Source organism: Cupressus sempervirens, chromosome 7 (assembly GCF_028749045.1).
Source record: "Cupressus sempervirens isolate cs-2001-9-10 chromosome 7, ASM2874904v1, whole genome shotgun sequence".
NCBI classification, from domain to species: domain Eukaryota; kingdom Viridiplantae; phylum Streptophyta; class Pinopsida; order Cupressales; family Cupressaceae; genus Cupressus; species Cupressus sempervirens.
Window position 1 is genome coordinate 374,339,575 of NC_143124.1, and position 16,682 is coordinate 374,356,256.

At 35.6% G+C, this 16,682-nt stretch overlaps 1 protein-coding gene across 2 annotated transcripts in view; it reads left to right on the top strand.

Moving 5' to 3' along the window:
* The window catches only part of LOC149547022 (uncharacterized), a 129,240-nt gene that overhangs the window by 21,727 nt on the left and 90,831 nt on the right, over nt 1-16,682 (top strand). For both annotated transcript variants that reach the window (XM_089791472.1, XM_089791473.1), the window contains exons 3-5: nt 13,854-14,122; nt 14,238-14,970; nt 15,168-15,525. In XM_089791472.1, the coding sequence (XP_089647598.1) occupies nt 13,854-14,122; nt 14,238-14,970; nt 15,168-15,525 (1,360 nt within the window). The remainder of the gene's footprint in view (nt 1-13,853; nt 14,123-14,237; nt 14,971-15,167; nt 15,526-16,682) is intronic.

The following is a 16,682-nucleotide window of genomic DNA, read 5'->3' on the forward strand; positions in this document are numbered from 1 at the left end:
ATCATCGCCCCAAAAAATTTTGGGGACCCCTTTTTTTGGTTGCCTTGGCAAATTTTTCGGAGTTGTCCAGAGGTTTTTGATTTGAAAATTTTACACTTTGGATACCTTTGGGCCAGGAGGGATGTGATTTGATTAGGTTTATTTTTCACTCGGTGTTGAACTTGATTTTTTGGAGCATGTAATTTTATCCTTAGGCGAAACAAATTTCAAAAACAACATTTCTTTTGGTTAGAACAATATTCGGCTGGATGAAATTGCAAATTTTGGACTTAGACGGATTTTTGAAAATTTGATATAATTGTATAAGCTTGAACATTTTCAAACTGAATTTGTTAGATTTAGTCATTTCGGAAAATCTTGAATTTTTTGGTGAAAAATGAAATTTTTGATAGTGAAATTGAAATTGGAGTTTGAATTTTGACTGCTAGGAAAATGATTGATTTTGTTCAAAAAAAAAGAGAGAAAAATTTATAATTGCATTGCAAAATTAAAATTGGATTAAATTGCAAAATCACATTAAATTGGGTTGAAATTTTGCCTAGAAGATTTTAAAAATGTTAAAAGAAATTGGTAAATTGGAATTGAAAATTGATTTTAGCTTGCTAAATTCAATTTTAATGATATTTTAATTGCCAAAACGTTATTAAATGAAAGTTTTGACATTTCCTAGGCTCACCCTGTTTCAATTTTGCAATTTTTGATCAAAACTAGCAATTAGATGAGCTAATTTTACTATGGGCTAAATAATTTTAATGTGGCATTTAAATCTGGGCCATTAATAAAGGAGCTAATTTAATTTTGTTTTCCTCTAGGGCAAGTTGGCTAAGTTGGAGAGGCAAGAAAATTTGGTCTAAGAGGGGCTCCCCCCCTCTTATTTCCTCATTCCCTCTTCCTCCTCCTCCTTTGGTGGGCGATTTTTTCTTCTAAAGGCAATTTTCAACTTGGGCGATTTCTTCTTGGAGCAGATTTTCTCCCTTTTGGTGACATTTTCTTCTCCATTTTTGCGCAGATTTCTTCCCTAAGACGATTTTTGGAGCAATTTTGATTTTTTTCCCAGCTTAGGTGATTTTGTTAAGGCAGTATTTTCCATTTTCTTGGCAGCGAATTTCAGAATTGGGGGATTTTATTTGGTGAAGAGGCTACATGATTCGAGGTCTGATTTTTTTGGCATGTGTGGGCAATTTCAAGGAAGTCAAAATTTTTATTTTTGCTAGGGCATCATTATTCATGAGGAGGTTGAATTTCCGAAATCTGATCCAAACTTGAGGAGGGCCCGATTATTGGTAAAGGTAGATTTAAGGTAAATTCTATTCATTTTTAGACGTGAAGATTGGTTTAAAGGTGGATTCTATTCCTCGTTCTTGCTTGGTTTCGTTTCCCTTATATTCTTCTTGCACTCATCATCCACCACTTCATCATTCCATTGATAGGCTGAAGTTTGGAGAGACAAGTGTAGATTTCATGAGAGGACACTTCAAGAGGCAGAAATAAGCTAGACCACCCTAGGTTTGAAGTTGGGATATATAAGTGTAGTCCATCCTAAGGGTAACGAAGAGACAAAAATAAGTGGTAGTCCCACCCCTAGGTTGAAGCTTGGAGATTGATAAGTGTAGAGATAGGACTTGGAGAGGCAGAAATAAGCTAGATTCCATTGATAGAAAGAAGGTTAGAGATTGATAAGTGTAGTCCATATCATTTAGAACGAAGGGGCAGAAATAAGTGTTTATGATGGTAGATGTTAGTGCAAGCAAGAACCCAAAGGGAACGAATACCAAAAAAGACAAAGAAGACATGATGCCTAAAATCACCTTTTTCTCGAAAGTGAGGCGAATAAGTGATACCAATATCAGCACAGTAAACAAAGAACTCTTAAGAGCAAGAGGAGAACGTCAATGAGCCAGAATTTGGATCAAGATTGGATGAGCTGGGGAAGGTTGCCATCAAGAGGAAACATTTGGGCACCCTTGCCTCCCTTAATGCCTTTATCGGATATGCAAAAGAATATGAGAAGGATCATGAGAAGACATTGCAAGTGGCAAGCAACATGATGAATTGGCTGAGCTCAAGATGAAGCACACGCTTTGCCCTCCCATGAAGGGAATCAATGACAAGCTAGCCAAATTCATTGCCTTGGCTAAAAAGATGAAAGAAAAGGGTAGATTTATATTAGAAGATCATTTGATGTAAGTGGCAATTTCTCCTTCTTGGGTAGGATATGTGTCTGATTCTGATTGGCTATCATTTTGGTGCCTTCTCATTGGTTGCCACTTTTCCTTTTTTTTATTGGTCCATTGATGAGGTGGCATCTTCTCATTGGCCAATGGGGTGGCAACCCTAATTAAGGTTTCTAGGATTCAATCTAGATTGTTGATTTTGCCTCTTTATCTCTACCGTCAGTTGTAATTTCGGCCTCTATATAAGGCCATTTGCTCTTATTTGTAAAGGGTTGAAGAACATTGTTGTTAAGATAATACCAAAATCGCTTCTCTTTATCATTGTTGTGACTTGCATGGTGATTAAGAACATTTGGTGTTATTGCATGGTTTCTATTTTCACTAGTTAGAATTAGATTTCCTATTGAAGTTGTTAAAGCAGATTTCATTTCAAGAAAGTTGTTAAGAGTAAGAGTAGATGGATAGTTGCCTGGTGATATTAGTGGATGTTTGATAGGGATCTATAACTAGGCCACTAGCATCCTAGCGACTTTTTAGGAAGCCTTGTGTAGTAAACTAGTCGTTTCCTTTGAATCATTGCATCTATGGAGGTAGAGCCATTGATAAACTTTCATTAGATTCAATCCCCGTCCATTTGTTAATCTTTCCATTCATAGGAGTAAGAGTAAAATAGCAAGTAGTTGAGTAGTTGGATTTCATTCTGAGAAAATTAAGAAGGCATAAGTCATCTAAACACACCCTCCATCATCTTCACTATCAACATTATCTAGCACTCATACAAAATCATCACCATCACACCAAAAGTCCAAGTTATCCTTGAATGAACAATGTAAGGCCGCCTACATAATTACCAACAAATCACATCGATATAACTGAGTTAGTATCCACAGGTGTAAGGAACATTGGAGTTTTTTCTTATGTCCTCATGAGTATTAACTTTACAAGAGAGGAATTGAGTGTTTGATATTCCATATCAAGTATTCAATTGCTATATGTTATGTAGTGGTACAAAATTGACATCAACAAGTTTGTAGGGCGGCTTCCTTGGTTTCTTCCTTTGGCACTTGCCTAAGATATTTATTTGGAAGCATGGGAATTGTTTGTGTCTGGTTACATTCCTTGGATTGTCATGCTCCTCCAGTTCCCGTGTCCTCTCGGCGAACTGTTGGAGCACTTGTCTTTTTCTTTCTCTTTCCATTTCTGCTCTTTCTTCCTCCATGCGTACCAAATTTCTTGCCAATAGTCAAGGGATTTATCCAAGTAGATCGTACACTGCTGGTGCTACTGATAGCTTGTCTCATATTGTGCTCTCTCTAACAACTCTCTCTCAGGCTTCCCTTTGCACGTACTGGTCAATTGAAACTTCCCAGGCTGCCACTAGATCTTGTGTCACTTGATCTTCTCTTGTTATTTCCTCTTCTTCGTCATTGTTTGTTACTTGTATGCATGGTAGGAAGGGTCTTTTCATTACTCCATCTTGCGTAGTCGACAACCTCCAGGTTCAGACTTAGGCAATGGTGCCAAAATTTAGAAAGGTTATTAACACAAGTTACACAGAGCAATGTGACATAGATTCAATAGTACTAATAGAACATTCATTACTCGTACTAGAATACCAAAATGGCAAAGAAATGTAATTACTTTTTTTTGATTACCAAAAACATGAGTACAACATCCAAATTCCAAAGTTCTTATATAATGGTTTGTTGGTTGGGAAAACCAACGGACGCATCCCCTCGCTTCCTACTACCCAACCCACAAGGTTTAACTAGTTGTAATTACAACATTACTTTTTTATGTACAACAATGATTGCTACACATTCCGTACCATGATTAATTACAACAATTAAAAAACATAAATAACGTTTTATGCGTGTTTTCCATAATAAATCTTATAAATTGTTGTTGTTATAGTGTTGGGAGCTATCTTTCTTTCCTAAATTTGAAATATATAAATATTTTTTTTATTGAAGACAACAAAGGGTCCTGAACCTGAAGGGTTGATACATTGAAGAGTCAAGACAATGAAGGGTCCAAAGAAGTTTATATACTTCAAGAAGGAATTCACAGATACCATAGACTGATATCTTTTGTTTTCTAAGAGATCAATACTATTTTTCAAATTATTGTTCGCATATCAGTTGCAATGATCATCACTTGAGATTAGTGTTGTGTTTTGGCAAATTGTAAATTTGTTTTTGGCTCTTTCATTAAATATAAATGTGTGATGTCTCCAATCTCGAAGGTCAAATTAGACAAATAATGATACAAACATAAATATAATATTTAAATAATCAACTAATAAATAATACAATATAATCAAATATTAATATAATAATATATTTTTAGTGTAATAATAATATTTAGATCTTAATAAATAAATAAACAAATAAAATATATATTGGTGATCAATTATTGGTATATGAATATTATGTTGCTAAGACAATATTAGCATATAATCATCAACAGTAAACATAATTATAGATGTGTTGGTGTAAATAAGTATTTATTATTTACACTTAGGTTTACTTAGGTTAATGCATATTTTTTAGTATTTATTTATTAGCCACCTAGGAGTATGCGTACTCTTGTGAGTTGTCATGTTGACAATATAGGAGTCCGCACCTCTTTTATGCACATGGTGTCTACAACATAGGAGTTAACACACTAATTAAGCACATGGTGTCTACAACCTTGTCATTCTTATCCACTCATCTAGAATGATGGATAAGGCATGTGCTTAGTTGTCATGATGCTTATCTTATCTCCTAGTTCTTTCTAGAGACATTCTAGGTGCTTCCTGAGAGGCCTTTATATACCGGCACTCCTAATGTGTTTAAATATCACATTTTGAACAGAGCAATATATTGAGACATACTCTGATTAATTGATTATATCCATTTTTGGTCTACAATTGTGCTTGTGTTTGAATTCTTAGTTCCTGGGTGAATTTTGCCCTAAGATAAATTCTAACATGGAATCAGAGCTATACCAAACTCTTACATGGTATCAGAGCTTGGAGATTTTCTCATCACATAGCTTTTCGAGACCATTGTTGCTTCAACACCTTAGCTCGAATCTGAAGTACTGCAGAAATTGGGAGTGTCTAGAGCCAGATTTGACCTCGCCATTGCATCTAGAATGCTGATTTGGTGAAAATCGGCTATAAAGCTGGCTACCCTAGGCCAAAGTCGATTGAGGCAAATTTTTTTGCAAACCGGCACCAGAAGGACCGATTTGTAGAATTGGTATGATCATTTCAGATTTATACATTTAATTTTTAGATTTGCATTTTTTTCATTTGCATCTGCTATTTTTTTGGATCTACATTATTTTTCGGAATTTTTTTTGGCCATTGGGCCATTGGAGAGATTTTTTTGCAAGTGAAGATTGAAGCTTGCTAGTGCAAATCAGATATTTGCATCACGTTCAGAAGGTTCAAAAACCCCCAAATCGGATTTTGTTTCATCCAAATCAGACATCTGAGGCAAAATCTAGAGCCATTTGTTTTTTGGAAGTGCGGGGGTGGTTCAGAAAAATAACAGTAGTAACAATTTTCAAACAACGATATCTCCCTCATATGGACTCTTTTTTGCGAGCAATTTTTTTTGTTTTGGGGTAGGATTTCGTGATCTACACATTGGTGTAGGAAGTTTGACATCTCCATTCTTGAATTTTTTTGCAACTCGCAAATCTCGAATTTTGCTACTTAAAATATTCTGTACGGGCTCATCAAGACACATAATTAGGTTTCGTTTTTTTTGAAAGTACATATTTTTTTGTCTACTTTCCATATCTGCAATCATATTATAGGTTATATGGACAAAAATACTGCTTTCAAAAACAGGCCCTAAATTGGCAAGTGGCTATCAAGTGCCTAAATCATACATTAGGGGCAGTTCTTTCATTCATTATTCTTGTTTTTTGGAGGTTACATTGATTGGTCCATCATGGAAGAGGAGTATTGTTCCACATGTCGGTATGGCATTAGACCCAAGTTGACAAACAACAACTATCACAGATGGAGTGATACACTTCTTGATCATCTTAGAAGAGAGCATAAGGAAGTATTTCCTTATTTATGTTCCAACGACTTGATCACTGATGAATTACAGAAACTTGTTGGTAGACTGATTTGTATCATTCTTACCAGTCTCTCTTCTTCTGATTATTATTATATGATTATTGGATGTATCTTTGGGAGAAGTATGGAGATCCAAACATTCCTCCATTCCCAGAAGATATCTTACCTCCAGTTGTTGTTGCATCCTCTTTAGTTGAGATCATACCTCCAGATGCTCCTACTAATCCTGTTTTAGCCACAGATGCTTTGGATTCAGTGCAGTAGGACCCTTTATGTCTTCCTACTTTACCTTCATGCGACGACTTCCTTCTCGCCATTGCAGGCCTGCTCATGGAGTCTCACATTGAAGATGTGGGAGACATCCTTGAGGATATTTGTCTTCTCTTTGAGGCGAATTCTTCATTCATTGCCGTAGTGACAAATTCATGTACTTCAACATAGTAGGGTACACATGGTCTTCCAGGTGATGACTTCTTGACTGACATTTCAAGTTTGTTTGTGGATTCACACACAACAGATTTGGAGGACTTCTTTGATGATTTATCGCTTCTCTTTGCTGAGGATGATCCTTCGAAAATTGTTGCGAGGGCCCACTCTGACCCTCATGTCCATTCTCTACATGATCAGTCTTTTCGGGCTGATGTGATTGTGGATACTTATGTACAACATTTGTAGGAGGTCTCTTTGTCATTTGAGAAGATTGTTGGTTTTTTGAAACAGGTTCTACATCACTCCTTGTTTGATCTGCACTTCTTCTCAGCAGTTTTGGAGGAAGCCATCATCATCATCGACATAGGGACACTTGAATAGGTTTTAGAGACACCGTTCATCTTACAGATTCCTTCTCCATACAGGGGACACATCTCCTTTGTACCCTTACATTTGTTTCTTCCAAAGGGGAGGAACATCATTCAAAGGTCATGGATCAGCTTCTACGTTGGAGCATTTCTCACTGGTCGGCACACTACTTTTAGGGGGGGGGACTACCTCGTCTCCTTCTCCTTTTTGGGGGGGGACTTTTTCCTCTTAGGAGGTTTTGCCCTTCTCCATTTTTCTCTTGTATATACTGGATGTATGTTGTAATGGGGGGGTCTTGATTACTCCATCCATCCATGCATCCCTTTTCATCTCTCTTTTTGGGGGAGGGTTTTTCCCATGAGGTTTTCTCTCTTTCTCCGCTTTATGAGAGGTTTGCATATCATTATGTACATCGGTACCTAACATGGCCTAGTAGCTGGGACCCATTATGCATTGCATCTTAGTTTTCGTAAGCTTAAGGGCATTCCCCTAAGTTGCACTTAAGGGGGGGTGTTGGTGTAAATAAGTATTTACTATTTACACTTAAGTTTACTTAGGTTAATGCATATTTTTTATTATTTATTTATTAGCCACCTAGGAGTATGCGTACTCTTGTGAGTTGTCATGTTGACAACATAGGAGTCCGCACCTCTTTTATGCACATGGTGTCTACAACATAGGAGTTAGCACAATAATTAAGTACATGGTGTCTACAACCTTGTCATTCTTATCCACTCATCTAGAATGATGGATAAGGCATGTGCTTAGTTGTCATGATGCTTATCTTATTTCTTGGTTCTTTCTAGAGACCTTCTAGGTGCTTCCTGAGAGACCTTTATATACAGGCACTCCTAGTGTGTTTGAATATCACATTTTGAACAAAGCAATGTATTAGGACATACTCTGATTAATTAATCATATCCATTTTTGGTCTACAGTTGTGCTTGTGTTTGAGTTCTTAGTTCCTGGGTGAATTTTGCCCTAAGACAATTTCTTACATGGTATCAGAGCTATACCAAACTCTTACAAGATGAATGAATGCATCTACTAAAATAAATAAAATAACAATACAAATTACCATATCATAAAATACAATATATATCAAATATCAAATACATACATACACACACACATATATATATCTCAAATAATGTTGATTAAATTACAGTCAAAGGATATCTGCCACAAGTAATATATCTTCAGCTATCACAGGCAGCTAGGAGAAGTCCATTTTGCCCAAGTGGATATCAACCTTGGCAAGAGTATTATCGGCATTTAATACATTGCCTCACCACCCTATTTATCATGGAATCATTATATTTATCTTCTTTATTCATATTTGGAGTGGTCTATTGGTGCAGTGGCCCTTGTCAGCATAAGTTCCGTAGCATACTGAAACGCTGCAGTTACACCACTCATCTAATACTTCTCATTGACACTTCCTATGAATACTTCTTATCATAATTCTATTTCATCATCCATCTTGAAGCCAGAGCCATGAATCATCTAAAGAAATAATTAAGAATGTTGCCTATTATGAGAAGTTGAACATACAAGATGGATAACTCAGAAAAATTGAAGAAATCAAACATTGTTGAGGGCCAGTACATCGATATCAGAAAACTCTACAAATGCCAAGTTAAAATCATTGCAACTGTACAAACAGTGCCCAGCATCAATTGATTTTATGTAAATAGTTCTTTCCACATAATGCTATCGGGTATGAAATCAGACAATAGAATTATCAGAAAATCTCGCTGACAGCGATGGAATATATAACGAATAGATTTTCCGAGTAATGTGAGAGATTATAATAGCAACACTAGTCAAAGACTACATGTATCCAGCATGTGAGAAGGATAACGATCTGGATAAAGATGAAAATGGTTAGAGGGAGGAATATACTATCAATCTTTTGTGGACAACACATGTACTTGATGAAAATATAGATTATGAGGTAATGGGAAAAACGTTAAGTCTGACAGTTAAATGATTAACAATGAAGAGTCATGTTAATTAAAGAATTGTTTAGCGATAGAATGGGCATGTGTAAAAGATGCAACCAGTCGATGATGAAAGATATATATGGAGGTGGAAGACATTCATTTCAGATATAGAAGATTGTCTCTTTTAGGATTTGCATATTTATTGAAGGAGAAGCAGCCGCTTATCCAATTATTCAATGTGTATTTAACATATCCAATATTGATTACGAGAAGAGTCAGGATAGTGGTTTGGATTAATTATATATTACATTCCAGAAATAATTAGGAGGGGTGCATATCTCGGTATATATATGTGAGATGGAGATTGGTTATATTCACTAGTCTTCTGAGATACTGCAGCAAGCATGTATACTGATTTATGCAGTATTATAAATTTGAATTCAATTAATTATCTCGGATCTGGGTTGTGATATGCCATAGTTGTCCATAGCCATATAGTATTGGCTAATTAATCTCTTACATAAAAATCATTTTTCTTACATAAGTTTTACACATCAATAACCTATTATACTTTCCCAATCAAGAAACATAATACCCCTAAGTATAATTGTCCTGATAAAAATACAAAAATAGAGTGACTTAGACAAGGGGTCATTTCAAAATGTGATATTTTTGTGGCTTGGTTTTTCTCCCTCAAGGTGGAAGGTTTTCTTAGGATAATTTGCGGTGTCTTATTGGTCATTATTTTGTTTTTGTATATATATCTTACTTTTGATTTGAGAACCCAACACAGTATCAGAGCCAGGTTGCAACTCCCTAGTTGCACAACAATATTTTTGCTCCTTCGCTGCCAAATCTGGGTAGGGGCTGAGTGAATCTAGCATGTTGAACTTTATGTGATGCGACACAACTAGAAGGGAGTGCCAGTTGCAGTTTCATATATTTAGTTTGAAGCAACTACATGGAAGTTGGTAGAGTTTGAGGCATATATTGGGTCTCATGCTGGACAAATTTGAAGAGAAGCTTATTACCAAATCTAATATTGTGACAGATTGGAGAGCATATTTTAAATTGGGATATTCTATTTGAGTATTATATGTCCGTGGATAGATCTGCGATGAGTTTATGTGAATTTATTATTACCCATGGGATAATTGAAAGAAGTATAAAAGATTACAACTGTTGTAGGTCAGTAATTATCATTGTGAAGCAATGAGATGATCTGGAATTGTAATTATTCATATTATATGATGTTTGTCCCGAATATTCTAATAGGAGTTGCCTTCCATATTAGGTTTGATGTTTTAATATTGATTGCCAAAACTTTCTAATGTATGCAGAGACACTATAATTGTATAATTCCAGATTTATATAGGCAGCAGTATTAACGAAACCTTGCAAAATCAAGAGTCATCACATTGATTTGTGATGTGTTTACTATTGTATAAGCAGCTGAAGATGGAAGCCAAACCTCATCAACAGAGGCAGTGAATGTTCGTCTTGTATGAGTTTTGGGCAAGACTTTACAGACAATAGGCTTGTGTTTGGATTTGACTGCAACTTGTGGGTTCTTTCTTTGCACTGGGCAAAGCAAGTCCAAAATATTGCCTGTTTTGTGTGTGCAAATACTTTGCAGTGACTTCCTTCATATCGGGTTAGAGATTTATGGAGCTTGATCGATTGAGAGTGTCAAGTCCTTTGCAAAGGATCAGCAAGTTTGAGAATTAGCATGCCTTCGAAAGATCCTCGTTTGGTCAAATTGAAGCCAGTTGTAAATTTTTGTTATATTTAAAGCTGTGAGTATGCTGCCCTTGTTGAGACGAAGTCTCCACATCAGCTGCTCTTATTATGTGCTAAAAATGCTGGTGAAAAGCCCTTGAGACACGTTGCTTTTCAACACATGGGAGTAGCCATGGTGGACGTAATGTTGAGAGATTTTATGATGACATCACATTGAGTGATTCCGTGATGGGCACTTGTGCACATGCTTCTTTACACACGTGAGAGTAGCCATGTTGGATGTCATTTTGAGTGACTCCACGACGTTATCATGTTGAGATATTCTGTGATAAACTCCTTTTCATAAATGGGTGTAGCTACTATGGGTATCATGTTGAGTGACTCCTTGATTTTATCACATTGAGAGATTTTGTTTTGAAATTCACAAATGAATGTAGCTATTGTGGGTGTCATGTTGAGAGACTCCACGGTGTAAATATCTAGAAAGATGCCCTAGCTAAGAGGGAGTGTTGATGTTATAGTACCGAGAGCTATCTTTCTTTCTTAAATTTGAAATATATAAATAATCTATTTTTTTATTGAAGACAACAAAGGGTCCTCACTTTGAAGGGTCAAGAAATTTGAAGAGTCAAGATGAAGGCTCAAAACAAGTTTATATACTTCAAGAAGGAATTTATAAGCACTGCAGATTATTATCTTTTGTTTTGTGAGAGATCAATACTATGAAATTTATTATTGTTTGCATAGTAGGTACTTTGATCATCACTTCAGATTAGACTAGTCTTCTGCTCCTTCAATTAAATATATATGTGATATAACTGTGGGTGAGTTTTTCTCTTCAAGTTGGAGTGTTTTCCGGGATAATTTGCTGTGTCTTTTTGCTCATTATTTTGTCTTTGCATGTTTATCTTATTTTTGATATGAAAAACCAATAACAACAACAATATATCTATCATTACTAAGTAAGATGATTATAAAATTGTCATTAAATTTATAATTTATATTAAAGCATATTTAATTACTCATTATAATTAAGTCTTTATAACACACAAAGTTCCAGTGATAATCACCAAAATACTTTCTACCTAACATTGGTATCAAATATTACTTGTCACAAGATATGTTTAGTTGGACACTTTTCTTTATTTTCCCTTTTTGTATTCTTCCTCTTTTTTGCTGTGAATGGGAACCATGTTTTTATTTTGTCCAACTCTTGTTTGAGTGTAGGGAGTTATTTCATTTGTTAATGCCCTTACGAAAGGGTTGCACCCGTTGGTAACGAAAAGATACATGTGTTTGACAGCAACGGCTGCCCCTTTCACTTCCAATTTCTCACTTCTCAAATCTGCCTTTACTACTTTTCAAATCTGCAAATATCCTGTTTCACATCTGCATACCTTCTAGATCTACATGTCTTATTTTGTTCTTTCTTTCTAGTTCTTATTTCAGATCCTTTCTCATACTTATGCTTTGAATCTGCTCTAGATCTCTTCTACTACTTTTTCCTCTGGTCTGTTTTATCCTTCTTCTGAGTTATATCTTCCCATGTAAGGGAGAGGCCAAACCTTTTTGCCAGAGTCATGACCTGACCCTTCATAATTGTTCCTCTTTCAAGTTTTGAAGAGTCACAACCCTTCATAATTTCAACCCATTCAGAGAGTCACAACCCTGTAGAATCAGAACGCTTTCAAAGAGTCACAACCCTGAAAAGTCACAACCCTTCATATTCACAGCCCTTTTGAAGAGTAGCAACCTTTCATAATCACAACTCTTTCAAAGAGTCACACCCCTTCATCTTTTGAATGTCACTTTCTTATTTTCTTCTTTTTTCTTTCCCTTAATACTTTCTTAATTCTTATGCTCCACTCATTCTTCTTCCTTCCCCTTTTTTCCAAATGAAGTTCTCCTCTCCATTTTATACCTATCATTTGAGGGAGACACAATTTCTCCATTCATGCTTTTTGACCCTTCATTTAACTTAATATTAATTATTTTTAATGATTTTCTATTATGTTTTTAATTTAATCCTATTTGAAGAAGGGGGCAAGGCACTACCTGAGAGACAGGGTTGGGTCTAAAGTTCGATAATAAGGATAGCGTTAACTTCTGTTGCTTCCATAATAATGCATGTTGAGCTCAGTAAGTGTTCTTTTCATGTCTGCTGGTGACCAGTGCTATGAGTGATTGTGTCTGAGGCATCTTAAACTGTATCAATTTCGCTTTTAGAAGCATGATCAAAGTTGGGCTTACAAAAGCCTTTAGGAGGTTGCAACTACTGTGACTTACTTTAACAGGCTAACACGTTCTTGTCTGCTACAAAATTAATCAGGGAATGAGCATAATTGAATTCTAATGTTGCGAATTAATTAAATAGAATCATGGCTTCCCATAATTTAGGTGGTGTTACTATTTGGTGTCCATTGGTGAATTTAAATGTCAAGATGAAATTAAAGACATCAAGCAAAATTAAGATAGTCTCTTTGGAAAACATGGGCAGACAACTGAGAATAATTTGCAATCAGATACTAAATTCAGATCAAGAGGCTATTTATAATATACTACATTAATTCTTCAAAGAAAGGCAGAATAAGTTATTACGTCCAGTGGAACAAAAGTTCTAGAACCATGATTGCAATGAAAAAAAAGAACACTATGGAGAATACATTGTGGTAGTGATGCATGGCAGACATTATAACACTGGTTCAATATGCTCTGTATATGAGGCTTGTGACCCCAATTATATTTTGATTTCAAATCATCAAGCCTCATTTCATTTAGCTGGCAAGGATTTAGAACAATCAAACAGTTAACCTTGATAGCTGTTTTCTGGTTTCTGTTATTAATTATATGTTGTTCCAAAGGAGTGATTTTATCATGGTTTAAAGTGTGTGTATCTCTGCTTGTCTGTATTTGTTTATGCTTTTGAATGGAAAATAGTCCACTAGTTCTGTGATGAAATACATCAAATTATATCTTCTGAGGATATGAGAATAACACAGCTCGTGAACTTCAAAAAAAGAAAATATAAATATCTTCTACCCAAAAAATCATTTTTTTAAAACCTTATACTACTTGCGAAATGCTTAAAGTGTTATTTGCTTGGATTTTCAGGGCAGGATATGGGTGGCAGTAACAGGCCCTTCACTTCAAGACAAAGATATGAAGGGATTTTGTAGCCAGCAGGTGAAAGGTTTGAAGGAACCAAAGGCGAAGAAAGATTCAGTCAAGGAAATTGCTGAAGTCTTGCCAGTGCAAAAATATGCCAAACTTAAGGACCATATGCTTATTTTGACAGATTTGGATGGTTCTGAGGAAGAAATTGAACTTAAAGGGTGTAACATTAAAGCAGTGTCTGGTGGAGATCAATCTATGAGAAAGTGGTAAGCCCATCCAATAGAGAGTCACCTACTTCCAATGTTTTTACTTTTTTTATTATTGGATAGCTTTTCTAAAATATGTTTTTTTATATTATGACATTTTCCCTTTTTAATGAAGGGCAAAGAGGTACCCAATCAAAATGGAAAACAAAAATCGGGTGCTTCTTAATGGAAGTAAAGTTTGTTTTATATATCTTGAAACTGCTTGGGAAAAGGAAGCCTGGTGCAAAGTACTTAGGCTTGCTTCAAGGACTGACCATGGAGGATCTGATCCAGGAGGAGTGGATTGGTACTGGAATTTAAAGAAAGAATTTGAAATTTATTTCAAACAAATAAATCAAGGTTATTCTTCTTTTCTAAAATCAAATTCGGTTTCCAATCTTCCGAGTGACACTAATATTAAAAGTGCTATAGCTTCCTCAAAGGCTCGTCATTTCTGGAAGAAATTTGCAAGGAAGGCTCCTAAAATTGGGTATGAAGTGAAGACAAATAATATTTCTACCTCATCTCAAGATGAGATTAAAAGCAGTATGAAGGAATCCAGGAGTTTAGATAGTTCCTCATTAACTGATTTTTCAAGCAAAGCTGGTCCTGCAGAGAAAATTATTGATAACCATTTTCATTCAGGTTCATCATCAGGATTTGGTAAATTTAGGTCTGGGAACCAAAGGCAGTCTGTATCTGATAGGGATCCAGAAAAGACTTTTGTTGCTGGTACTGATGCTAATCATGATAATGATAGTAATATTACTGATCAAGGAACACTTTGCTGTAATTTACTGTTTTCAAGGCTTTTCTTTGATGCAGAAAGAAGTCCGGATGTTGTAGCCCACATTCAGGCATTAATTCAGGTGTTCATTGAGTTTTATTATTTGCATTAATGCTCTACACCATAGCATGCTTACAATTTTTTTTTTCTTCAGATGGTTCATATGTGACACAACGTTGGTTATTATCCAAGCACTGCATATGGTCTACTAGTATATTATTTATCCATTGTAAGCACTCGGATTCCTTTTTTGATTCTCGTGTTTAATGTTTTGAGCAGAAACTGCTATCCAAGGTCAGAACCCCTAGTTATGTTGGTGGAATAAATTGTACACGGTTGGATCTTGGGAAGCTTCCACCGCATCTTTCTAATATGAGGATGCTACCTGTTGCCATTGGTGAAGCTTGGGCCCTAGAGGTTGATATTGAGTATTTCGGTGCGGCACTTATGGACATAGAAACACGACTGGAAGTTAGTGAATCCAGCTTCCAGGAAGGCATAGCCGGTACAAGTGTTGAATCTGAAATTGTGTTGGAGAAATCACTGGAATTCTTAGATAAGGACACTGATGGCATCAGTAGTCAATCACAGACTGGTACAAAAACTGGAGAGAAAAAGGATGAAGAAGTAACATCAGGTGGAAAGTAACCACATGGATTTGATTCTAGCTGTTTTTTAAGGTTTCATATGCCTATTACTGCTTTCTTTCTCTATTTACGAAAAATACACAAAGCTTTGTGGCCATTTCTTTCCCTAGCATTTTGAATGTTTCCTCTGTAGTTTGTACTAAATATAAGATTGCATAAGAAGAGAGGACAGTATTCAATTCAATGTTCATTTTCTTGAAGGGAATACTCTAGAGGTGATCCCATACAGAGGAGTACTATGGAGCATGAGGTCCCATGAGATAAGAAATAAGCTGCATCAAGATAAATTGGAACCTTATCTTGGAAAATAGAAGCTCCTATCGTAGATTTCCAGGGGCAATCTTTGGGGTGGGGCTGGAAAATATATCCACTAGTCTGTTTTTTTTGGGCCACTTGACATCATTAAAGGTGTCTGCAATTTTTTACAATTAGTTGTTCCCCTAAAAAATTCATAGGACTGGCACTGAAAAAACTCTCAAACAATTTTTTTGGCATTGCCTACTGCTATAAAATTCATGAGACCAGTCAGTTGTTAGAGGATCCTAAAAATTTTTAGCAGCAGGTAGTCTGCCTCCATGGGAAGTAAACATAGGTTCTATATTTTTGGGGGCTAATATCTTAAAATATATGCTGGAAGATGTAGCAGAATGAAGTGCTAGGTTGCTTTTGCTCCATAAGCTTCAACTGATATGCTATCAGTAAACACCATTTCTTATGAGTTTGCTTTCTGAACATCGTATCCTTTATTGCTGCTGCTTTCTTTCTAATTAAAAATGAAATGTTGAATACAGTCATTGAAGTTATACTTACAATGTCCTGCTTTCTATGGGTGAACTACCAATTTTTACAGTTTTTCATTTTATATGTCAATTTATTATATTGATGTTCTTGTAACTGTGCAACCTAGTGTATTTGTTATTTTGTTACCTATCACATTGTCTCAAAATGAAATTAGATTCCATCTTCTACAATAATCTCTTGTTTGGTTTGAAAGGGTGATTCTATTGTATTAGTTTTGTCTTGTGTTTGTTGTCATGTATGTTAGTGCTATTAAAAAAGGTAGGTAAATTACTCCTATCAGCATAGTTAGGAGTCAAATTCGTAGGGAGGAAAGAAAGTTAAATGGTGTCAAAACTTTCTTTGGTTC